At 46.3% G+C, this 27,027-nt stretch overlaps 1 protein-coding gene and 1 pseudogene across 1 annotated transcript in view; both read right to left on the reverse strand.

Annotated features, from left to right (window-relative positions):
- The window catches only part of LOC147899790 (cilia- and flagella-associated protein 251-like), a 152,058-nt gene that overhangs the window by 98,940 nt on the left and 26,091 nt on the right, over window positions 1-27,027 (reverse strand). The window contains exons 4-8 of the mRNA XM_087377084.1: window positions 12,577-12,670; window positions 12,287-12,381; window positions 11,982-12,065; window positions 11,300-11,478; window positions 10,962-11,203 (exon numbers count right to left, since the gene is read on the reverse strand). Coding sequence (XP_087233210.1) covers window positions 10,962-11,203; window positions 11,300-11,478; window positions 11,982-12,065; window positions 12,287-12,381; window positions 12,577-12,670 — 694 coding nt within the window. The remainder of the gene's footprint in view (window positions 1-10,961; window positions 11,204-11,299; window positions 11,479-11,981; window positions 12,066-12,286; window positions 12,382-12,576; window positions 12,671-27,027) is intronic.
- LOC147899791 (uncharacterized) lies at window positions 13,696-24,938 on the reverse strand (annotated as a pseudogene).

Genomic DNA, 27,027 nt, shown 5'->3' on the forward strand with positions numbered 1-27,027 from the left:
GGCTTTCTGATACGACTAAAATTTACAGCCTATTCGTGGCCACGAATTGGACGATATCACCCTCACCAAGGACCTTGACTTTAATTCCTTTCTGATCATTTACGTAAAGCCCAACAAATATAATACAAACATTGATCCTTTAAAGGAAAATGTCGACCGACCCTTCCAAGGTCATGTTACCTCGACTTGAGCGTAACATTCCTTTCCTCTTCAGGCATCAACGTCCTCGATGATAAAGTTTGGGAACACTCTCCGTAACTGGTATACGGATTCCCAGGTAGCTTCTGATAGAGGTAAACCATGCCATGCAACCAACACCGTGGGTATCTTCCGATTGCGTACTTGCATTGTTCCTTAGTCCAGGATTCCTGTTGGTTTGCGTCTGCATTATCCTCTATCTCCTGAAACAAAACAACACCCTCGATTAGTGAGTCACCTGTATGTAAAAAAAAATTTAACATGAAACATTGGGTGCACCTTACAACCCTGTGGCAATTCTAATTTATAGGCTACCTTGCCTATTCTTTTTAGAATTAACCATGGCCCACAATATCGAGGTGATAACTTAGCACACTCTCCTGCAGTCAAAGACTTAGAGTGCGAAGGAATTCTGAGAAAAACTTTTTCTCCTTCCTTAAATTCTCTAACGGATCTGTTTTCATCCGCATACACCTTAGCTCTATCCATAGCTTGGCGGATGTTAGCTCTTGCAAGTGCTAGCATCTCCCGCATCTGAAGCACAAAGTTCGCTACACTAGGCACTTTCTGAGGTACTCCAACTGTCGTTGGATTCGCTGGTCTATAACCATAGTTCAGCTCAAACGGACTGAACCCTGTAGAGGAATGTTTTCTATCATTGTAGGCAAATTCTAACAATGGCAACCACTTGTCCCATGTATGTTGCCTCAATGACACATATGCTCTAAGCATTTTCTCTAAAATTTGGTTGATTCGTTCCGTCTGACCATCCGTTTCTGGATTATCCCCACTACTCATTCCCAACTCAGTCCTTAGTGTCTCAAACACCGCAGTCCAAAAATGACCGGTAAATTTGACATCCCTGTCTGACACTATGGATTTGGGTAATCCATGCAAATGAAATATATATCTAATAAACAAATCCGCCGCGGGACACTAACAGACTCTCTAGTTGGAATGAAGTGAGCCATCTTGGTAAGACGATCAACCACCACAAGGATAGAATCATATCTCCCTTGTGTCGTAGGCAGACCTACAATAAAGTCCATGGAAATGCTCTCCCACCTACCTAGTGGTATTTCCAAAGGTTGTAAAAGTCCGGGTGGCTTCACCCGCTCTACCTTACTTACTTGACACGAACGTGTCACATATTCATGAATATGCTTTTTCATCTTTGGCCAAAAGAAAACTCGCTTCACGAGATCACATGTCTTCTCGACTCCTGGATGTCCCGCACATGGGCTATCATGGAATTGTTAAATGACTCTCTGCCTGAGATCATTCTGATTAGGTACTACTACCTTGTCATTTCTTTTCAGCATACCATCACTTATGGCATATCTTGCATAAGTTTGGCCTTTTCTGGATGCCAGGTCATCCTTTTCCCTGGGTTTGAACACATGAGCCTTGGGCCAAAGGCTTTGGACGAACTCATCCACCTTTTGAGTTTCTCTAATCTCGGTCATTAGAGCACTCCCTAATACCGTGAAACTCATATTATGCATAATGCATGATAACGCATCAGCAACTTTATTATCCTTTCCTCTTCGGTACCGAATCGTCAAGTTAAACTTCTGCATGAGTTCTGTCCACCTAGCTTGGCAACCTCTCAAGTCAGGTTGTTTACAAAAATGTTTCAGAGTATCATGATTAACATCAACATAAAACTCTGATCCATACAAATAATGTCTCCATGTTTTCAGAGCATGGACGATAGCATACAACTCTAATTCATGAGTTGGCTAATTTCGTTGAGAGGGAGAAAGCTTCTTGCTTTCAAAGGCTACTGGCCTTCCCTCTTGGAGGAGAACTGCTCCTACCGCAATGCCACTTGCATCGGTTTCAAGGAAAAACGGTTTCTGAGGATCAACTATTTTTAACACCGGTCCTGAGACCACAGCTTGTTTTATGGTGTTAAAACTTTCCTATTGATTCTGTCCCCATATAAAAGGTACTTTATCTGAGGTCATATCAGCCAATGGCGATACTATTTCGGAATATCCTTTGATATGCCTTCGATAAAATTGGACAAATACCAAGAATGATTGCAAAGCGGTCAAACTCTGAGAGATTGGCCAAGCCAGTATCGCAGCCACTTTCTTTGGATCCATTTCTACCCCCTCAGGAGTAATTATGAATCCTAAATATTCAAGTCTTACCATACACAGTATAGTTTTCTTTTTATTTACATAAAGACTGGCTTTCCTCAAAGTACTGAACACTATTCTTAAGTGTTCATAATGCTCAGCAACACTTTTGCTGAATATAAGAATATCGTCAATAAAGTGTACTACAAACTTTCCGATATACGAACGTAGTAAATCGTTCATAAGCATGACGAATGTAGCTAGAGCATTGGTAAGTCCAAACGGCATTACCAAAAATTCATAATGTCCAAACCTGCTTCTAAAAGCAGTTCTATGCACATCCTCGGCTCTAATACGGATCTGATGGTAGCCACATTTAAGATCTATTTTACTGAAAATTACGGCCCCATGTAACGCATCTAGCAAATCATCGATCCGAGCCATCTGATACCTGTGCTTAATAGTGATATTATTCAATGCTCTGTAATCTATACAGAGGCGAAAAGTATCATCTTTCTTCTTCTTTAATATCACTGGCGAAGCAAAAGGTGAGAAACTTGGTTGAATCTGCCCTAACTTGAGGTATTCTTCCAGTTGTCTTCGTACCTCCGCTTCTTCGGTAAAACTCAACCTATAGGGACGTCTATTTATAGGTTCTGCCCCCGGGATTAGTTCAATCTTATGCTGAACATTCCGCTCTGGAGGTAACCCATAAGGTAACTCATCCCTAAAACAATCAGAGAACTCCTCTGTTATTTGATCAGCCAACTTGGCCATCTCTCCATTTTGAGCAACATCAGTGCTAGCCAAAGAATCATCAATCGGCTCTATCGATGCTGTACAAAGAAACAAAAACTCTTCTTGAGCCTTTCGAATTTCCATTACGGAAACCAACGGTCCTTGAGGTATGTCTCTTTCACCTCGTAAGACATACAGCACATCATTCATCTTGAATTGATAAATGTGCTTTTCCAATCTATGGCTGGATTCTTCCTAGAATGCCAAGTCTTACCCATGGCTATGTCTGCATGAGCAAGCTTTGTCATTTCAAAATCAAGCTTCTCAGCATAGTCCTAAATTCGAAGCTCTAACTCGGTAACCCTTTGGTCCCATACTTCAGTTGAACTTCCATCTACCATTCTGACTGTATATGTATAGTCAGATGGGCTAGTCTTTAGTTTCAGCCTCTTTACAAGCTTGGAGTTAATTACATTGTGCATTGACGCTGAGTCAAACAACACAATGACATCATGATTAGCTACTTGCTTTTTCATCTTAATTAACTCCGTATCATTAAAGGCTGTATACCCCGTTGTTGCGGGCTTTGACAGGACATTATCAGGTGCACTAGTTACTAGCTTAGCAACAGACACACATAACAAAACAGGTACTGACCTTTGAGAAGATCCCGCTAGCTGAATCTGCATCTGTTCTGCTCTCGGACTTCCCTCCATTTCCACGTCGCATTCTGAGATCACCGTCTCAGCCATCCGACGATCCTTGTTTCATGGACAATCTTTCCACTGATGAGGCTCAAGGCATCCAAAACACAAGCCTTCTCTCCTCGCTTTTTCCCTTTGCTCTGGGTTCAAAGAAGACTTCGACCAAGCCTGGGCTGCCATTGGCGTTACTTTTCTTTTCATTCCAATGGTGGTACTTGATTTAGGAGTCTCAACTGGCTTCACCTGCTTGGCTTGACCACTAGGCTATGAGGAACTCCCTTTGCTAATCCACTTCTTCTTAAACCTAGTTTTCTTCGCCCCGGGGGGGCAGACGTGGAAGATGCTACTTCAGCAGGGGGTCGGTTCTTGTGTCCCGCGCCGAGGTGGAGACTGGCTCCCGTCCCTCAGGTGGATCTTCACTTCCGCCTCGCTCACTCAGCCCCGTTCCCCACTCGTTCGTAGCCTCCTCATGGTTTGGAGGCGGCTCCGCCTCAGTCTCATTCAGTCCCATTCAGTCCCCTCCTAGCTGTCAGGAGGAGATCGATCGCCAGCCGCTTATCTGGAATGATCAGGTCAGAGATGCCGAGGGCCTTTAGTTGGGGGAGAGATCACACATCAAGTGGGATGGCTGGATGAGGGGGCCAACCCGGTCCCTTCGAGTTTGGAGGGACACGTACAGACATTTGGAGACGGCTGATCTCGCAGACGCAGCTGGAGGTGCCCGTGGAGCCCAGGCGAGACGCACGGAGATCGACGGCGCGATCCCAGCTGATTGGTTGGTTCCACCTGAGCTTCAGATCCTCATGCCTGGTGACGACCGTTGGCTGGGACAGTTCACCCCCCGTGGCATCCCACTGGTGGTCGCAGGACGTATGGACGACTCCTCTATTTCCTTCTTCGCGGTTATGGGGGATGGACGACTCAGGAGAGAGGATGCGCTCATCGACCCCCTACTCCCATGGCAGAGGGTTCGGGTCGTAGGCCTCTTGGAGAAGGTCTGGCGTACCGATCCTAGCATAGAGCAGGATCAGCTGCAGCTTTGGCGACTCTGGCTCTGGGAGGGGCGGGCCTTGTCAGAGCTTGATTGGGACCCAGGAGAGTGGAGATGGCCAGAGATTGTGACAGGACAGGGGCCGACCTCTTTCTTTGCCTACAGCACGACTTTGGGCAGGCGAGTTCTTGGGAGGATGCAGAGCCGCCCCCCCACCCAGCGGCCCAGCTGGTATGCACAGGGTATTTCCAGGTTCTTTTTGCAAGCCTTGTGGGAAAGCTGGCGGCCGCGGAAGATCTCCTACTTCCTGTGGCTTCTTGCCCACAAAGGTCTTCCAGTGGGGAGCTGGTTGCGGCAGATAGGCCAGGACGGACGCTGTCAGATCTGCCATGAGGATGAGGAGTCACCAAAACACTGCCTGTGGAGCTGCACTCGCACCCAGGAAGTGTGGAGGTGGACTTTCGGGATTCTTACTCGCGCAGCACCGGAGCTAGGTTTGATCACTTGGGGCGCGTTCTGTTGGTGCAGCACCGCACCTGGTTTTCATTACTTATTCGAGGCATGCCAGCAGGACCCCACTTTCCTTATCACACAGGGGACGTGGGGGCCGCTCGAGGGTATCCCACAGCACCTAGCAGAGGCTGATACAGGAGTTCAGGAGAGGCAGCCAGTCTGAGAGATTATTAGCAGCATCGCAGGGTGGCACATTTGGACCTCGCGTTGCGCACAGATCCTCGGTGGCACCTCCTTATCGACTGCCCAAATCATGACTGATATTTGGAGCCAGATTATTCATACCCTCAGAGGCCAGTGGGACCAGATTCAGGGAGATTCCCGGGCTGGTCGGGAGAAGCGGAGACGCTTCCTCCGGGCTTGGGACACACAGGGCCTCTTCTTCGAGCAGACTTCGCAGGGCCTTCGGTGGCGCTACTCACCACCCCGATGGCTGTTCATTCACACTCGCCTTATCCCTCCGTAAGAGAGAGATTTACTTTTTTGTTACCTTTTAGGGCTGTGTGCGATTTGTGAACGCAGCCCGTCAGCTACAAGCTGACCTTTTGTATCTTGCTCTCGAAGTAATATAATTAGCACTGTTTTTTCAGAAAAAAAAATAAACCTAGTTTTCTTCGGGTACTCATACCGAGTCCCAACCTACACAAACCCACTTGGTATGTTCCCTTTTGTATCCTCATAGTTCAGGGCTATGGCAATTGCTTCATCAAGCGTGTTCGCATACTTAGCCCGAACTTCCATCTTAATCCGATCATTCAATCCAAAGATAAAATCTTTTACTTGGATTGACTGAGGTAGAGGTTCATAAACCTTCTCAATATGATGTATGCTCAATCTGATACTGAAATATAACAACCGCTAGCCCCCGCGATGCCAAGGAGCCCTGAAGTCAATAAGCCGTGACCAAAGCGTGCACCACCCTGATGTTCAACGCAGCTCCAACGTTGACGAGCTACTGCTGAAACCAGAGCGATCTGTGCTCCATATTGCCTGTCGCCGAATTTGGACGTCGCACAGCCCTTTTACTAGCAAACTGCCCTACGGTGTAATGCATGTTCTTGAATAGCGTGGGCGAGTCTGACGACGTCGTGTTATCTGCTTGTGTCTTCCACGCACTTCAAATCAACGACGTAAGATAACACCAAATCCTTCCTCAATTCATCGTTAGTCTATCAACTCGACGTACAGCTTCAGACCACGACAATCACCAAATCTAGCTCTGATACCAAAATGATACGACTAAAATTTATAGCTTATTCGTGGCCACGAATTTGACGAGCACCAATTAACAGGTGATAGCACTACGAATAACCACCCAGCCGTTCTCTGATTCAGCAAGCTCATTTCAATAATAATGACGTGAGAAGGACCTGCAAGCTGAATACCAGAGCCCACAATTCCCTAGATGGATCTAGTATGCCACATGTCTTCATTCTAAGGTACCTCCTAAATGCATTAGTTACCCCTCTCTTGGGATATCATTGAATCATTTGCCCCTTGGCACATTTAATGCATTTAGACCCTTTAGCCTTAAATCCACCTAGTCTAGTGCCATATCACCCTCACCAAGGACCTTGACTTTAATTCCTTTCTGATCATTTACGTAAAGCCCAACAAATATAATACAAACATTGATCCTTTAAAGGAAAATGTCGACTGACCCTTCCGAGGTCATGTTACCTCGACTTGAGCGTAACACTTTCTATCCATTGAGGGATTGCCATGAACCAGTGGAGGTCTAGGTTCGGGGCTGATTCCACGTGTTCTCGTTGCCTCTCTCCTCATAGTCTAATCAGCATTGCCTATGGGACTGCAGATAGGAGCGATGATCATTTGGAAGGGGAGCGCTAGACTATTGAGCACATTTATGCATTCTTTGTCTTCATGACCTACGTATCGGTAGCATGGCTCTCTCTTTCCAGGCCTTAGGCATTCTACGAGAGACATGACTTTTCTTGGGCTCTTCCGATTCGATAGCCTTTGGTTGAGTCATGTTCTCTAGATGAGGTTCCTGGCTCTCTGTACACACCTAGACCGACATGGAATACACTTTGGTAGCCATTTGGGGGACTATGCAGGGGTCCTCACGAGCAGCCTCTACTAGAAGGAATGCATTTTTTAGGGAGTGTAGAGTGTCCCCATTCTTCTCGGAAGGCCACATATGGTTTAGATGGCACTATCAGCCTCAACCTTGGTTATTTTCTCACTCTATTATAGGAGCTTGATTTTTATTTTGATTTTTTCATGCTTCGCAGGATGTATTTCTCCATTGAGCTTTGCTCTGAGAGATTCTTTCATACTTAATAGAAATCTCTTTTTTGGGGAAAAAAACCCACCATTGCATGTGTGACAGCGTGATACAGCTCCATCAGTCCCCCCATCATTCCTACAAACCTCTCATGATTAAGTAAAACAAGCACTACATAAGAATCAAGCACACAAAGGTTCTAGAATACCCATTGGATATACTATGTACGAGAGTAAGGGAAAGAGATCAGAAGATCTAAGTGAAATTGACAAGAACAGGGTCAGGTGGGGGGCCGACAGCAGGAATAGCAGTTCTACTCACTGCATCGACTCAACTCATTGCACACAACATACATTCTTTACTTGTGCTCCTACGAGTACATTTCAGCTGAAGAACTATCTTTGACTTTGAACTATTGAAAACCATCACAACCATTCTCAACCTTTGCCAATTCCTTCTCCATACCTAGCCTATTTCCTTTGAGATGAGCACCATATTCTTGCACAAAGTCTCTGTGTGCCAGTGTGCATTCCATAGCTGTAGCAGCACACTGCAATCCTCACAACCCACAAGACCTTGCCAAAGGATACCATTGTTCTAGGAGGAAGACGATGCACACCTCATTGCCACTGCAGCTCCATGACAGTTATCATCTGATATAATCCGACTAAGGGTTTTCTTTCACGTTGGTCCAGCAAGCATTAGCTCCTAGACAGTTTGATAACTTTCTATTTCTGTTTCTACAATTTGATCTCTTTGACATATTGTATATATGAAGGGTGCTCTTTTCGTGGAAGAAGGTTTCTATCTATCTTCTTTACACAACTCTAAGGCCAAGAGCCATTTCATTTTATTTCTATATTTTTCTGAAGCATAAAGCATAGAATAAAGCATGGGGTTACCATTCCTTGATCCAAACCAGCCATATTCCTTCCTATCACCACTAGGATGGTGAATAATAGCGACAGGGGAATCGGTATAGGGGTCAAGAAGCTCATTAGTACAAGGCCGACCTAAGCACTGCCTCTTCTTTGGAAGGCATTAATAGCACCAGTTCCCCCACCGCTTTCATTCACCTTCCCAGTGAATAGGAAGGATAGTGGCTGGATTGGAATTGAGGAGTGGTTGCTTTAGCCTTTCGTGGTCAATACCTGGTATTTCCCACCATAGCCTTTCATGGCGGGTACATTGCATTGCCCACCATGGTATACATTGTTTCTGTGGAGGTCCTTATCTAACTTTGGAATATATTCAATAGGAAAAAGACATCACCTTGGTAAACTCCCTTGTCATCCCCAAAGCTGACAAAAAACATATAAGTTTAATGTTCCCCTGAGTATCCAAGCAAATCCACCGTACAATGGGTCTCAAAATGAGGGTGAATTTAAATGGCCCGCCAGCTGGCCTCTTCAATTTAGTGTATCTCTGAATTAAACCTTGTTTTTCTTTACTGTTCAGGCCCTGATAAGTAGCGTCCAGTGGATTCAATAAATCTTTCTATACAGAATCTTGCTTGACAAATGCTTTTGAGTGGTGGATTTCAAAATAATGTATTTGCATGACAAAAGGAGGTCAAAAGGAGGTATGTGCTTTATATAGAAAGGAGGTTCCTGAACAAGGTAAAAAATTCGACGAAAGAATGGAGGAAGGAGTTCTATGAAAGCTAGAATAAAAGAATGGAGAAAGAAAGAAAGAAAGAAAGTTTATTAAAGTCTTCCGAAGAACGATGGGTCTATGAGACTGTGAAAATCCTGGTACAAACAAACTGTGAGGGTGGAGCTACTAAATCAATGCAAAATGGTAGTACTAAGTACTAAGTATAACATAGTCATCTCAATGGTCGACTACATATCAATCTCATCCTCATCATCATCGTCAACATCGTCAACATCATCAGGGCATCGAGTGGCTGCGGCAATGGAGGCATGAACGCGGCGATAGAGTGCTATCGACCACTCATGGGTGTGGCCCTGTGACGTCTCCCGGTCATAACTCTGCACCTAACAAGGGCTACAGTAACCCTTGTCGGCCAGGCTTCGATTTTGAACAGGGAGGGGATATCCCCAAGTGTAATCTACCCGTCAACCCTCTGTCTAAGTTGTCGAGTCACTAGCTCTGGGTCACGATCATCGCAAGGTCTCATCCCGTGGGAATCCATGTGATCTGGCAGGAAGAACTCCGTGATGGAGCTCTGAGACGGATCTGCCAAGGAAGAAGTCTGCTCCTGTCTCCGTCATCGAAGAGGCCTCTCGTAGTGCATGACTGCCTCATGAATGAAAGGCGCCAAGCATCTCTAGTCTGGATAGGAGAGGAATCGAGACAAAACCCCAGAGCTATCTCTGAAGAGGCAGTAGAAACGCACTCGAATCTCATAGTAAATAGGACACCTGAAGATGAAATGCTCCTCCGTCTCAATCTCCTGTACGCCACACAATGTGCATATGCGCCTCTCCCTGGGTAGGCCCTCTACTCTGCTGCTCTCGATACGAAGTCTATATGAAGAGACCTGCAACTGCCCAATAGAGATCCTCAGTGAGTGGGGTAAGTGGATCTGTGTGTATCCTGGTGGGTCAATGAGCCCCTCCTCTATGATATGCAAGCAGTGATCCCTGTAGAAGCTGAGCTTAACTGGAAGCTCGCTCGGTCCCAGCCAGGTCCGGAATGTGTGTAGCTATAATAAGAGATCCTCGTGGATGACCTGGTTGACCTCATATGGCAAGAGGGGAGAGAATGGAGCGTCCATACTGTACTGGAAGGGAGAGAGTCTATCCATGTGGAGCCCTATTCGCTCAAACCATCTCTCTGTGCGTGCATACCAGCATCTCTGATCCCTCCTGCTGAGAGAGCCATAGAGGAGGACAATGCTAACCATGGTAGCCTGCTACGTTTAGAAGTGTAATCCCCATACTCCCTGACTTGGTACAGATATGTGATGACCTGAAATGCAGCATCTAGCTGTAATGGGGATGCTTGAATGCTCTGGTGAGGGACGGATGGCTTACTCCGAACCATCCGTGATAGCATGAGAACCTGTAGCCACTCTACACGGACCCACTCTATATCCGACAATTCTGGCAAGAAATCTGTGTGCAAGAAGGGATAGTGGCTCAAAGTAAGGAAGTAACATTCAGTGGACATCTGGTTGTTCACTGTGTAAACGTGAGTGTACATGCAGCTGCACTTTGTTGTTTACCGTATTGATCGACGAGCAACCTGTCCTCAAACAAAATATATTAAAAAGTATTGTAGATCTGCTATTTGTGTTATTGATCACTAATGTGCATGGAAAGACTTAAGAATAAACCCACTAAGCTCACGAGTAGCACAAGGGTAGATCCAATACACATGTTTGTATAAGAGCATTATTGTAGGAAGAGAAGAACAAATGGAGAAGGTACCACCACAAAGACACCAAGGACCTAGCAGTTCAGAAATCCCTTAAAAATGCTAATTAAGAAAGGAATAGGAGTCAAGCAAGGTACCTGCATGAAGTTCCTCAAACCAACCAACAATGCCCAACTGAGTATCATAAAAGCGTACAAACCCATCTGAACCACCGGTAACGATATAGCTTTCTTGAATAGTCAACTGTGTGATGGCAGAATGGTGAAGTCTGACCAATTTCACAGCAACCATTTGTCTTGCAGATTGCTCTTGCTTGGAAACCTCGTTCATTGCTGCATGAATTGCAGAAACTCCAGAAAACTCCTTCAAACAAGTTGCCCTAGACAATAATATATAAGGTCCCTTGCCTGCTTAAAGACAAACTCATGTCCTACTGTATACAAATATAAAAGCAGACAGACCGTGTATGGCATACCTTGACTCTTGCCAAACAATAACTTCTCCAGAGATCATGGCAGTGATGGCAGACTTACTGCTTGGAATGAAAGCAGAAAGTGTATATTCAGAAATACTTTGATTCAACTCATTGATCTTAGCCATAGCCTCTTCACGTTTTATCACGAAATCTGTGAGCCCTTCTAATTCCTGCTTCTCCTGATTAAAATAAATAGCATTCAACAAACATTTTCTTGATAAGAAAAATCAGCTAAATATTGGCCTCTTACAATAAAATGAAAGTCATAATAAACGGATATAGCCAAAAAAAATAGTATTCATATATTTTAGTCTCAAATTTTTCATTTTATTATAGTGATCTGATGTTCTCAGTGCAAAGGATTGCGGGTGCTGATGACCTGATACTAGGGACAAAGTGTGTGTGAGATTAAGTTATCCTTGCTCATCATTCAAAGTTGTCAATGCTCTCCCTTCTTTGCTGAGACTTCTACAGGGTTGACTTGGCATTTTCAGCCTCAGCCTTGGTTTCTTTCTACCTCATTCCTCTGAGGTGTTTTCACTACATGCTTAGCATGTTGTATTTCTGCACAGAGCTTGCTCTAGCGAGCTTCTTTCTTACTTAATAGAAGTCTCCTTTTTGCAAAAAAAAAAAAAAAAGTTGTCAATGCATGGGGACAGAAGATGCTTTTTCATCTTGTCACCTTGCAAAGCCTCCAGAAAAATACGTTCTCTTTGCCATTTGTCACGAACTCATTCTGATCATCTTTATTAAAATGTATACAGCTCTACAAAAGAAAGATCCATGGATTATAACATGAACTACTGCTGCAGAAAGGACAAGACTTGTTAAGTTGAGAGCTCCTTGTATTCTAGAATATCTTGACACATATTTTAGAAATTCATTAGATTTATGTCTAGGAGTGCAAATTTCTTTGAGTGAAATTATAAAGTGTGTTTTTAAAACAACGTCCAAGAAATATATCAGAGAGTTGAAGGAATGAATCACCTGGTAATCTTTTGACGACAGCGTAATTCTGGCAATGGGATTACAAGTGGTCATGAGAAGATTCCAAACACAAAGCTCCTGTTTTGTGTTCTTACCTGTTCAACTTCCACGAGTAAGAAACAAACCCCCATTGCTAATTTGCAGATAATTTTATGGGGACTCTTCTGCAATAGCTTCTTGAATTATCACTTCGGCTTAAATCATTACAGAAACTAAGGACCAAAATCATTTCCTTTCCAAGTTTCCATATCAAAGAACATTGAAACTAAGAAAGCAAAAAGAAAACCAACCAACTGAGCTCAATGTTGCAAAGAAATCACTATCCTTCTGAATATCAATAGCAACTATCCCTCCTGTTCCTGCTTGAGATACAGAACTGAGAACCTGTAATCAATGATATAAAAAAAGCTTCATTGTTTTGATCTTATTCATAATAGACACAAACTCTTAAGTTGGCATCGATCTTCTTTCATATTAATAGGGAAAATTTTCTTCTTGAAAAGTTGGATTAGTTGCGCAGTACTGAAAAAAAGCAGATCCAAAGTCACCTTCCCATAAACTCAAGTTTGTAATCAGCATGATCCACTAAACTTTAAAAGAAACATGGTTCCATAATCATATATATAGGCATGCATGCATCTCTGTCTCAGCCGGATCACATGGATGCCCGCTCTACAGGTTTCAGACATGATCATGACCTAGAACCAGTGACACGACAACTCAGACAGAGGGTTGACGCAAGATTACACTTGGGCACATTCCCTCCATGTTCAGAGTGGGAGCCAGATCGACAGGTGTGATGGTCGCCCTCATCAGACGCTAAGTTATGACCAGGAGACAACGTAGAGCTACACCCACTAGGGGCAGCCAGCACTCCATATCTGATTTCATGCTATCACTCCCTCACTCTTGACAAGGGGAGGGGCCACATTGTCCTGGAGCACACTTCATTCTGCCTTATGACAGTAGTGGAGGATGGTTTTGCTGTAGATGATTACTATTATTGTTTGATATGACTATGTATGATACAGTTTTCTGTTTTCTGTATGGGTGTGGAGCTCAGTTAGTAGCTCCACCCCTCTAGTTGGATTTGTATCAAGTTTTTTTCACAATCTCATCGGTCTTCCCAAGACTTTAATAAACTCTCTCTCTCTCTCTCTCTCTCTGTGCAACCTACTACAGGGCCCCAAGGCCTCCGGGATCTGCAAACAAGGCCCCAAGGCCCCCGGGCTGCTCATGAATTGCGCCAGGGCTCTATGCCCCCCACGCGATCGAATCTGGGGCTCTAGCCCCCGTGAGCTCCTTGTGAGCTGTAGTAACCTGTGCCAGGGGTGGTTCCAGTCCCCCCCTCCCATGAGTTTCTGCTCCTGCTCAGCCCCCCGACTGTTTTCTTGGCAGCTCAAGGGTTGCTATGGGCAGCCCTTAGGTTGTGGACAAACCCACAGAGTCCAACCAAGAAGGACCTGCAAAAAAGGGCAGAAAAATCAATAAAATCTGTTTATCGAAATTGCCAGAGAAGAGGACATTTGGGATGCTATTGAACATTGAATAGCAAACGCACTGTTGGATCATGATAACACTGAGCTATGTAAAGGCTCTTGAAAGTGCAATGACAGTCTACATAGCAGGTTCACTACCCAAGAATACTTCCGAGGTCTTGACTCACCTCAGTAAAATTTGTATGGCTTTGATTGAGAAAGTAGATAGCCTTGAGACCACCAATGTGGCACTGTTGGCAGAAAAAGCACACATTGACAAAACATTGAATGAAATCAAGAAACAAGGAGGGCATATGCAAGAGGAATGGAAGCGGAAAAAAACAGCCTCAATGACAAAATGCAAGCCATAGGGACAGAATTACAGCAGCTGAGGGACATGCAAGGGACGTGCAATGCAATGGAAGTGCTGAAATCTGAGAATGAAAAGCTCAAGAAGGAGGCAAACTACCATAGAAGGGAAGCATGCTGAGTTCACACAACAAATCACTAAAGGGAATGCAAATATGCTAGAATGGAAGAATGTGGTTAAGAAGGGTGCAGCAGCCCCCAAGAAAGAGATCATCGCTGAAGCTTTGGAGGAAGAGAAAAGAAGGAACAGCAAGTCTTTAAATGTCTTAGTCAGAGGCTTAACAGTTGGAGACACCCCCATGTTAGATGCCAAGATTTTATTCACCAAAATGGGAGTCAACCTCACATGCGAAACAGCATGGAGGGTTGGTAAAGTTGAGTCCCCAACAAGACCCCTTGTAATGAAACTCCGAACAACTGTGGACAGGTTTACCCTCATGAGTATGAGGGCAACCTTAAAGGGGACCAGAATATACTTGGATGATGACCTCACACTGCTGCAGCAGGAACATCGGAGAGAGGGAATGGTTCGGGTTATGGCAGCAAGAGACGCAGGTAAATGGGCTGCCTATAGGGATGGAAAAGTGATTATCACAGAGAGAGCAGACAGGGGAGAAAGGGAAGGAAGAGAAGAAAAAGAAATAGACAGCACATGACGGTGTCAGACCCAGGGAAAGAGGGCACAAAGGGGCTTGAAAATGGCGGTTTGGAACTGCAATGACACCCTCTAGTCCGACCCAGGAGGTTTCCTGGAGACATACACTGACAGGGACATAGTTTTCTATACCGAGACACACGAGAGCCCAGAGAGAGGGCTGCCGACTGTGACAGGATACACATGGGAGTCTGCCCATAGGAGGGAACTGAGGAGGGATAGTGGAGTACGAGGCTCTGGGGGTGTGGCTGTCCTCTTCAAATCAGCTCTCAGGCCACTCCTTTCGGTGGTTAGGAAAAAGGAACATGCACGGCACATGTGGATTAGAGTTCAGATACTAGAGGCACGGCCGATCTTCATTGTAGTGTGCTACTTTCCTCCGGATACATCATCCTATGCGCGCGAAGTTGCCACACAAGGGAACAGCCCGTATGAGAGTATACATGATGATATCACAGAGTTCTCTAGACAGGGTGACACACTCCTCCTTGGTGACTTCAATGCACGCACAGGGGACAACCAGGTGGGACTACCTGACTTTGCATCCAATTCCCTCATAGTACTAGAGTTAGATGCAGCTGAGTTCGGGATAGTGAGACACTCAACAGATGATCCACACGTGACAGGGTATGGGCGGCACCTACTTGTTATGGGAGCAGTATATCCGGTGGACTCACTTGTTTCCCACATGGAGGGGGGGACAAGCACAGTGGACTACCTGATGGGCTCCCTTGCCTTCGCATCTCAGATTCATAACTTTGTAGTGCCCCCTCCCACACTTGATGCTGATCACTCATACCTGACATTCTGTATTTCCACTACCAGGCCAGCCACAGAGAGAGTCCTCCATGCGCCCACTTGGACCCATGTTCACTTTGACCGGACTCTGGATGCAGTTTACGTGAGTCACTTAGCTCGAGAGCTTCCTACCCTACACAGAGCGGAGGTAGACCTTGCTCAGGTTTCAGCCACTTTGGCTTCAGTGATACACGAGGCTACCATCATATCTTTCCCTACGACTGGACCCACACATGCCCCGGCTGGGAATATGCTTCGGAACCCCTGGTACGATGAAGAGTGAGAGGATGAGAGCTCACCTCACACGCAAGCAAGCCCTGGGACACCTGACCTCATCTGAGGCGCATCACATCTCACATTGGATGACAGGATGTAAGAAGCGGACATTTCTCACTCGTAGGATTGATGAGGTGGTCAGATCTTTTCGAGGGGCAGACCCGACTACCGACTTGGGACTCCTATCAGAGGGGAAACAGCCCATTCTCATCACGGAACTAGAGATTTGGCACATATATGCATGCTCCTTATATGACATCCCAGGTAAGATGCCACCAAATATGTCCTCTATGCCCAGACCCACTACTTGTCACTTGTTCACTGCGTAATGTGAGAAATTCCCTCCTTCGTCTGCACAACTTGAGAGCACCAAACCATGAGGGGCAACGTACATAGCACTTTACACATGGACAGGAGGTCTTGGCCCCGGTTCTAGCGCAGCTGTTCAACCATGCAATATGTCACGGATTCCCACCTACCTGGAGCACTACCACCATTTTACGGATACATAAGGTAGGGGACCCCATGGATACTCGGAACTACTGCACTCTCATGTTTGGCCACACTCTGGCTAAGATTTATGGATCGATACTGGAGAGGGCGATCAGTAGTTATACAGAGGACCATGGACATCGGGCTCTTGGGCAGGCAGGCTTCCAGAGACAACACTCCACACTAAACCATATTTTCACCCTAAGAGCCATCACTCATCGAGGAGGCAAAGTCGAGACACCAGAAGGTCTACACTTGCTTCGTGGACTTTCGGAAGGCTTTTGACATAGTCCCTCACTCTCGCCTGATCAGGCGACTACAGGAGCTGCATCTCTCGGAGGTCATGATCTGGGGAGTGATGAATCTATACGAGTCTGTCAGAGGGCGAGTCCGCGTTCTTGGGGGGTATCAGATTGGGTTGACATCACCATATGGGTGAAGCAGGGATTCCCTATATCGCCGACTCTCTTCAGGCTATACATTGATGAGATCACATCCTTTGTTGATCGCCTAGGAGGAGAGGGCTCCCTATTGGCTGATTTGATGGTACAGATACTACTATATGCACATGACATAGTCCTCATTTCGTCCTCAGCCGAGGGTTTGTAGAAACACTTGGAGGCCTTGGAGATGTTCTGCAGAGAGAGGGACCTGACAATCAACCTTGGGAAAATCAAGGTTATGATCTTCAACACATCCCAAGCAGTGCTTCGTCAACATCAACGTCGACATAGTTTCACTTACCGTGCTGGAGATAGTGCAGTCCTACACGTACCTAGGGGCAATATTCACAGGGCCAAGCTTCACGATCACCCATGCCGCTAGAGCACGACTCACACGAGGGAAGGGTGCCCTGGCCCGATTAGAGAGACAATGCTTCCAGGCGCATTTCCAGGATCCACTGACGAAGGGTTGGCATTTTGACACTTGTGAGACCAACTACCATGTATGCAGCACCTTTTTGGGGGAGTGACCTTTCAGCTACTGACTGGAAGGGATTTGAGAGGCTACAGGTGATCATGGGATCCAGGATGATTCGGAGTAAGCCTTCAATTCCCCATCCGATCATACAGGCAGAGTTCGCAATGACACCGCTCCAGGTGGACACCCTCTTCCAAACCGTGACGTTTCTCCACAAAGTTTGGGCCCTGCCTCAATGGAGATTATCGAGACTGGCACCAACGCCTGGCAGAGAGGGTCTCCACTTGGTTTGATAGCCACGGTATCCATATGGATAGGCTCCCCCTCTTTCAGTACAGCATGGATGCACCACCAAAGCTCCTTCCACATGATGAGATTAACCGTATCATACGGTTAGACCTTCTCTAGCTTCACACATCTCGGGCTTGGGGGGGGGGATCAGGAGTTCCCCACCAAGACCCAGTTCTATCATGACCACTTTCTAAGGATATCGGAGCATGGTCTCATCATCAAGCCACAATACATCGACGATAGGAGAGTCTCACATGCCCCGCAAATTGCTATCGAACAAATACGAATCCCGTCCCACTAGCTGCGGATTGAGGCTGGGAGAGTGGCCAGTATACCTAGAGAGCAGCGGGTCTATAGACTATGCACGATGGGGGAGGTCGAGACAGAGGAGCATTTTCTATGTGTTTGTCTGGCCTACTATGAGATCCGAGGGCGATACCGCTGTCTCTTTCAGGAGGGGCTCGGCAACTCACACGACTAATACATTTCCGCAACCAGGTTTGCATTGGGCTCTACCTGATTGAGATGCGGAGACACAGAGATTCCCTTGTGTAGCAAGCCAAAGATCAGCTACAGTCGATGCCTCAGGACCGAGCTAGAATGAGCACAGACACGCGTCACTGATTTTTACACAACTGAGCTAGCACCAGATCGAGGGGGAGGAGCTCGAGGAGACAAGAGCACTATGGATTAGCAGCAGTGAGACCCGTTACCACGATGTGGCTGGACGAGAGACGTAGAGACCACACACGACACGTGGGGCGACCAGAGCACGTACGATTGAGGTTCGACCTATCTCAGCCCTCCTCAGAGGGGACCGCCAGAGACGAGGCATTACTCTCAATGTAGCCCATCGGATACAGAGATCCAAGAGAGCGCGCCCCTTGTCACCGCGGGAGATAGCCCAGCAGACACAGATACGTGAGCTCTTTGCATCACATCAGAGGGCCATCAAGGAGCGGGGCTATATAGAGAACACGGAGAGGTACAAGCATACCCAAAGAGCAGAGGACCTACAAACTATGCCCAACGGGGGAGATCGAGACAAAGGAGAACTTTCTATGTGTCTACCCAGTCTACTCTGAGATCCGATGGCGATATCACTGCCTCTTTCAAGAGGGGCATGGCTTTGGTCCACGTATATGGTTGATCCATTTTCTCGACCAAGTTTGGGTTGGGCTCTATCTGATTGAGATGCGATGACACAGAGATATACTGCTGCGACAGACAAAAGAGCAGCAAAAGGCCATGCCACAAGTCACCGAGATTATACACATGTTAACAAACTTCTATCCATTTGAATCAGCTACCGGAGAGGTTGAGGGAGAGGAGCTTGATGATATGAGAGCATCATGGATTAGCAGTGAGAGCCACCACCACGATGCTGCCAGACAAGAGGCACACACTCCACGTGGCACGGAGAGTGACCAGAGCGAGCACGATTGAGGTCCGGTCTATTTCAGCCCTCATCAAAGGAGACCGCTAGAGACGAGGTGTCACCCTTGATGTAGCCCATCAGATACAGAGATCGAGAAGCCACACCCTATCTCCTTCGTCGCCTCGAGAGACAGCTCGACACACACAGATACGAGAGCTCCTCACATCCCATCAGAGAGCCATTAGGGTACCTGGATCTATGGAGCCTGGGCGTACTAGGAGTGTTTGTCACGAGGACGTGAAAAGTGATGTAAAGTATCTTTGTAACTCAACCTATGCTTAACCCAGGGTTAACCATGGTTAAGTGATGTAATGGTTTGGCCCTGAGGGAATGGCCAGAGGAGGTGCACACTTCCTAGAAGTTCCTAAGGGCAAAGTCTAGGTGCACAACTAGGTCCTAGGGGCAAGGCAAAGGCTTTAAAAGAGAGGTCTAAAAGTTGGGCTCTGTCCTTGGTATGGGGGTTAGGACTTTAATGAAGGGGGGCAAGGAGGAGGTGCCATTTGTCTTATTGTCCTTGGTATGGGGGTTAAGACTTTAATGAAGGGGCAAACGGCAAGGAGGAGGTGCCATTTGTCATGCATGTGTATGCATGCCCTTCCCCCACCTTCCATCTCTCTCCCCTCACTCTTCCATAGGTGTTGGACGTTTTCAGTTGTTCTTATGAGTTTTTGAGCTGTTTGAGCTGTTTCAAGCCTGTTTTCAGCCGTTTTAAGCCATTTTAAGTCTGTTTTGATTGTTCCAAGGCTAGTACGCACTTCTAGGAAGTGCCAGAAGTTATTTTTGAACTTTTTGAAAATTTTTGTACAGCTGTACGGACGTACGTGTTTAGTTGCCTCCAACAGGTGCCCGGGGTTGTCTTTTGCTGTGTTGGACCTTTGTGCATATGTTTTTGGCTGCGTGGTGGCTTCTGGAGCTGTTTTCGACCAATGCAGGCTGCAGGAGGAACTTTCCCTGCTGCTTTTGGCACCCTCTCTTAGAAGGACTCAGGCACAGATCCCGAGGCAATCATTTCGGGGAAGATCTGTGAACCATCTTTCCTCTACAACTCTTTCTTGTTCACCCTCCGCTCTCTACCTTCATTTCTCTCTTCTCCTGATTGCTGGGAGACACCTGCACCCTGCGGGGTACTATCATCTAGTCTCCTTTATAGGCGACCTGTGGACAAGAAGCTTCTAGATCTGCGGGCGAGAAGCTTCTCACGGAAGCTTTTGGAGTGCTGAAACGCGGATTAATTCGGTGCGCCCCCCCCCTTTTGGCATAATTCGATCCCTTCCATGGAACTCGCTGGGGGGTCCTATTCACTCACATACACTTTCTTTCTCTCTCACTCACACACTCACTCACATACACTTTCTTTTCTTAAGAACTCTCTCTCTCTCTCTCTCTCTCTCTCTCTCTCACACACACACACACACACACACACACACAAACACACACACACACACACAAAGTCTGCAAATCGTTCAAACTTTCCTATACACGGGCTTCCATCACAGGTGTTGCAAAATTAATCATTCATTCATCTTGACAATTGTTTTCCTTTGATAGAACCAATTGAAGGTAGTGCTCACGAGTACTTGTACTCACTTGTTAGCATTGCCTTACACTCATGACTCTCTTGAAAGTAAGATGAAAATTTGCTAATCAGGGCCCATGGTCTTTAATCCTTTCTTAGCACTGCCTGGCAAGGGCATTGCTCTATTGAGAGTTTTGCAAAAAAGTGTCCTCCCAATAGTTTTTGGACACCTCATGCCTTGGTTAACTACTTTCTATTCTAGTCTCTCTCTCTCCTCCCTCATCTCTCCACTTCCCCCAATCAACTCTCTCTCTCCTGGATAGAGGATGGGTGCGAGAAAGGAGCTCGCCCCTCTGCCACAGACAGCGGGAGTTGGTTCCAGGTTTTATTTTTCCTTGTTATTACTTGCTTTGCAGCTTTTTGCAGTGCATGCGTGTTATTTGCAGTCCTTTCAGGACTCCTACAGGTTCTAGCAAGCACCCAGAGGCAAGGGTGATCTTGTGAAAGGCCTAAGGACATTGTGGATGCATGTGATAGCCTTGAGGTTGCCTTGAGCTCAGTTTGCCAGTGGTTTGGATGCCTGAATGCCTTTAAGTTGTGTCAGATCAGAATTGAATACATGAGTATGCCTTGCCAGTGGGAATTCTAGTGGTGCACTTGGATTAGATGCCTTGAAGACAAATAGAGGATTTGTAGAGAGGAACAGTGCAAGTTTGAACCCTTGTTGTAAAGCATTTCCATTCAGAAGCATTAAATAAATACCGTAAGGGGCGCCAAGGCATTTGGGGCCAGTGGGTGCACTGTGTACTATTTTCATTGAGCAGGGGCATTCTAGCCTCACCTTTGTTGTTGTTGAAGCTTGTTTCTAAGTTGTGCTAAGTGATTGAAGTGACTAAAGCTTAAAATAGCAAACTACCCAGGTTGCTGCTAAAAAAGTACAAATAGGCAAAAATAGCCCATACCAGAATATACATCATCTGTAAGATACAACCTACAATGATAATATGGGCTAGGGGAGCTCGAGAGTCCATACATCAATGCATCCTCTATGTCGAGTGTCGCGAACACCCATCATGGAGACCTCACAGCAGAAATACTGTGAGCAAGCAGCATCTTAGGTGAGACAGTCGGTGCCACCAAGCGATCTCCAGATATATGAGCAGTCTGAATCAAGGAAGGGGAGGTGCTACCCTCCTCTTGAGCACCAAGCAATGCTCCAAATCTCTGCTCTGCTGAACCTATAGGAGCCTGTACCATAGTTGGCGCAAGCTGAAACGCGTCGAGGTAGACCTGCAAAATCTGAGGTGAGTCTGCCAGGTCACCCTCCTCCATCCACCTCACATCCAATGCAAGATAATTCCTAAACTTCACTAGGTAGCGACGGGAAACTCTACCTTTCATTTTTCTTTCCATATGTGCTAAAATCTATTCCGGAACCAAGATTTCATCCAACTCTTCCACCTCGGGCTGATCCTCATGCAGCAGGTCAGCAGGCACATCACCCTGGAAAGGCTTCAATAAACTCACATGAAAGGCATTGTGGATGGTCCAAGTGGCAGGTAGCTTCAGCCTGTAAGCTACATCATTAATGCGTTCAAAAACCTGAAAAGGATCATAATACCGCATCTTCAACTTTGTGTACACTTTCGTCTTGCCTTTCATCTTCCTGAGTCGTGCTTTTTGAAAACACAGCAGCACCCAATCGCCCTCTTTCAAGAGTAACTCGCGGCGATGCTTATCGGCTGCCCGTTTGTGCTTCTCTTGGCTTTTTTGGAGGGCTGTTTTGACCTTCTGGTAAGCAGCATCCAAACTTTCCACAAATCTGTCCGCTTCAAAAATCTCTTCTTTCGTATGCAGAATGGGACGTACCTTCCGTTCTCCTGCCACAATTTCAAAGGGGGCTTTCCCCGTGGATGAGTGTACACTGTTTTTGTACGCGAACTCAACAAGTGGCAAAAATTGCTCCCATTTCAATTGCTGATCCGAAACATAGCATTTGCGAAGATCAAGGGCAGTGGAATTGGCTTCTTCGGACTGCCCATCAGATTCACGATGGAAAGAGGATGAGAAATTCAGCGTGGTACCCATATTCTCAAAGATACCTCTCCAGAAAAGACTTGTCATCTGCCGGTCTCGAGGAAGATCAAAGATAAAATCCGGGTCTGAACATGAAAATCAGCACCCAAAAGATAATGCTTCCAAGTCGAAAGAGCATGGATGACAGCCAACATCTCTTTCTCATAGATTGCAAAATTCATTTCAGCATCCTGGAGCACTCTACTCTCACATGCCACGACTCTTCCATCCTGCATAAGTACCCCTCCTACGCTGTTCCCACATGCATCTGCTTGGACAGCGAATGGTTTGCGAAGATCTGGCAAAATAATCACAGGATCTGAACAGAGTCGCTCCTTCAATAGATCAAAAGCTGCAATTTCTTTGGGACCCCATCTGAAAGTGACCCCTTTCTTCTGTAAGGCATGTAAAGGAGATGCAATCTCTACAAAATACCGAATGAACCTCCTGTAGTACGAGCACAAGCCCAGAAAGCTGCGTACTTCATGGATGTTCTCTTCAGGTGTGGCCAATTCCTGATGGCCTCTACCTTGGCAAGGTCCATCCTAACTCCATCCTTGGAAACAATCTGCCTGAGAAAATGGATCTCATGCATGAAGAATTCCCTTTTCTTGGCAGTGACATGCAGCTTATGCTTCCGTGGCTCCTCGAGAACAATTGCCAGGTGCTTCCTATGTACAGCCTCATCCTGAGAGAACACGATGATGTCATCGAAGAAAGTGCCAACAAAGGCTCAGTGCTCTCTAAAAATCATGTCCATCATTCTGTTGAAGGTGGCAGGTGCATTGGTTAACCCAAATGGCATGACAAGAAACTCGTACAGACCAAATGTGGTACAAAATACTGTTTTGTGAACATCCTCTGGCTGAATTCTGATCTGGTGATAACCACTCTTCAGATCAATGCGGATAAACATTCCAGACCCTTGTAGCCTATCCAAAATATCATCTATCCGAGGTATAGGGAATCTGTTCTTAATGGTAATCTTATTGAGGGCTCTATAGTCAATGCACATCCGCCAGGATCCATCCTTCTTCTGGACCAAGAGCACGGGTGAGCAGTAAGGTGAAGAGCTGGGCTAAATCAGCCCCTTCTCCAGCAGATCCTCGACCTGGTTTATAATTTCCTCTTGCTGGGCTGCACTCACCCTGTAAGGAGGTCGGTTAGGACTGCTACCAGGGATTATATCTATCGTGTGGTCTTCTGGCCTTTCAGGGGGCAACTCTTGGGAAAGTGAGTCAGAAAAACAGTCCCTAAACTGAAAAAGAAAATCTGTCTGCTGTTTTTCCAGCTTAGAAAAACGAGACTCTTCTTCTACTGACTTCTTTTCAGATGCAAATACTAAGTACGCTGAAAGATGCTTTTTCATTACGTTGCCAATGGTAGAAGCAGATACAACAGGGATGGATTCTCCCTTCAATTTAGCATCTAGAACGTGGGTCTTGCCACGGTGAGTGATTGTGATTGTTTTATTCTTTGTATCCAAAACAGCCCCAACACGAAAGTGCCAAGGTATCCCCGGTAACACATCACAACCATTCAACGGCATAATATAGAACTCTTCTGTGTCCACGTAGCTCTGAATATGCATCCGCAGCTTGCCTATCACCGGAGTAACTGACTGACTGGCTGAGTCTCGGACAAGCCATATCTACATCACACAAAGGACCCATTTCTTCTGCCCTTATTCCTAACTTTTTAGCCAGCTCTGGAGAGATGAAATTGGCCTTGGCTCCCGGATCGAAAAACATCAGAGCTGTCTGGTCTCTTATCTTGCCCCATGCCCGCCATAACTCTGTAGTAGCATCTGTATTCTGAACAGCCCCAATCAAGTCTAGCAAAAGACCAGCAGTGGGCTTGGGCTTTTTATTCTTCTGATCAGTCCTCTTTTCCTCCTTGTGCTCACCCTGCTTAGAAGGAGGGAACTTCCGCTTCTTATGTGGGCATTCAAAAGCCCTGTGGCCTTCCTCCTTGCAAATATAACACTTCTTGGCATCATAAAGAATTTGCTTTTCCTCATCAAACATGCGGGTCGGTACTCGCCTCTGTCCTCCAACAAACTTTGCCTTCATGGGCTGTGAAAACTTTTTGAACTTCTTAGGGGATTCCGTCTTCCTGCCCTTTGACCTTGATGTCTCTTGTGAGCTTCCTTTGAACCCATAAACTTTCCCTTGCATTAGTGCATGATGAGCAAGAGTCTGGAGCAATGGCTTTTGGGTGGCCTTGTAGAAAGCACTCAACCAACTGAGACATATTGGAAACCCTTGTCTTCGTGCAGTAGTCCCAAATATCCTTTGGCAACCCGCAGCTATATCTTTCAATTTGCTCGGACAGCGGTACATGTCTGTAAGAATTCACTGGGAGTAAGGCTTCCCAAAACTTCTTATTGTAATCCTCCAAATTTCTGCAATTTGCACCCTGCAATTTGCAGCATCCAACCTGTACCAGGCGGTCATGATATCCACCTCAAAAGTGGTAGTGAGCCATGCTGTTGAGAAGACCTGCTTGAATTCGACCCAAGTGGTAGGTGCTCTGCCTTGCAAGAGGAGGTTGGTCCACCATTGGAGCGCATTACCCTTCAAAAAGGTGGCTGCCTTTCGGACTTTGGAGGATTCTGTGAAGTGTCCACCTGAGTAGGCAGCATCAAACTGTTGCACGAATGTCAAAGCCTTCAATCTGTCCTGCATCCCATTGAAAGTCTCAAACTTGATAGTTGCCCCTCCCTCCTTGTAATCTTTCAATCTGCCTTTAGGGGTGAGATTGTCATAAACGGGGCGCTATAAAAACGGTGGGCGCATCACTACTCCCGCATTCTGAGCCATTCCAACCGTACCCATGGTGGGGCTTGGCATTCCAGGTCCCACTCCCTGCATCTGTGGCATATTCCAAGTATTGCCCATTGTCCCACGCATTCCTGTCTGCATTCCAGGCTGCATCCTAATGTTTGAGTACATCATATTGGCATTTGCAGGGGCCATTCCACCCATCATAGGTTGCTGGAAATTCTGCATTCCCGGCTGCGTGCTGCCCATAAAGCTACCTGGCATTCCGGGTGCCTCTGTGGATCATGCCACCATTGCCTGAAAACTGATCCCCCTCCGAAATATCCCGGATGCATCATGGGCTGAGGAAGGGCTTGTTGTCCCTGATTGTTGATTGAATGAAAGTTATTGGCATTACCCGCTACAGGGGTGATCGAGGGCATCTCCGACGGCCGAAAGAAACAAGCCTAGGAGTCTTCTTATGCTTCTTATGTTTCTTCTGAGATGACTTTTTGCTTTCAGGGGAAGCAACCATAGGGGGAGGAGCTTGCAGAATCTCCGTGACAGCATGTTGCAACTGCAACAGGGCTCCCGCTACACTTTGCATTCGTAGCTGAAAAAGTGCATTGGGATCAAGCTCCTCTGCCTAGCAACAATTGCACTGAAAGTGTCCTTCACCCAACACTACCAGGGCTCACCTCTCTAGGAAGATGGTGACGATCCCGGCAATGGAACCACTGAAACCAGCCTTCGATAACCAAAAGGGCAGTAATCTTCTTCTACTCAATCATAAACTTCATAAATGGCCACAATGCAAGCTTCAATCACTTCAATCACTTAGCACAACTTAGAAACAAGCTTTAACAACAACAAAGGTGAGGCTAGAATGCCCCTGCTCAATGAAAATAGTACACAGTGCACCCACTAGCCCCAAATGCCTTGCTGCCCCTTCGGTATTTATTTAATGGTTCTGAATGGAAATGCTTTACAACAAGGGTTCAATCCTGCACTGTTTCTCTCTGCAAATCCTCTACTTGTCTTCAAGGCATCTAATCCAAGTGTACCACTAGAAAACCCACTGGCAAGGCATACTCAGGCATTCAACTCTGATCTGACACAACTTAGAGGCATTCAGGCATCCAAACCACTGGCAAATTGAGCTCAAGGTAGCCTCAAGGCTATCACATGCATCCACACTATCCTTAGGCCTTTCACAAGATCACCCTTGCCTCTGTGTGCTTGCTAGAACCTGTAGGAGACTTGAAAGGACTGCAAACAACACACATGCACTGCAAAAAGCAGCAAAGCAAGAAATAACAAGAAAAACAAAACTTGGAACCAACTCCCGCTGTCTCTGGCAGAGGGGCGAGCTCCTTCCTCGCACCTATCCTCTGTCCAGGCTCCCCGCAGGGTGCAGGTGTCTTCCAGCAAGCAGGAGAAGAGAGAAATGAAGGTAGAGAGCGAAGGGTGAACAAGAAAGAGATGTAGAGGAAAGATGGTTCACAGATCTTTCCTTAAATGATTGCCTCTGGATCTGTGCCTGAGTCCTCCTAAAAGAGGGTGCCAAAAGCAGCGGGGAAAGTTCCTCCTGCAGCCTGCATTGGTCCAAAACAGCTCCAAAAGCCACCACGCAGCCAGAAACATGTGCACAAAGGTCCAACACAGCAAA

This window comes from Dipteris shenzhenensis, chromosome 7 (genome assembly GCF_047967505.1).
Source record: "Dipteris shenzhenensis isolate YYH24624 ecotype China chromosome 7, Dip_SZ_1.0, whole genome shotgun sequence".
In the NCBI taxonomy this organism is placed as follows: Eukaryota; Viridiplantae; Streptophyta; class Polypodiopsida; order Gleicheniales; family Dipteridaceae; genus Dipteris; species Dipteris shenzhenensis.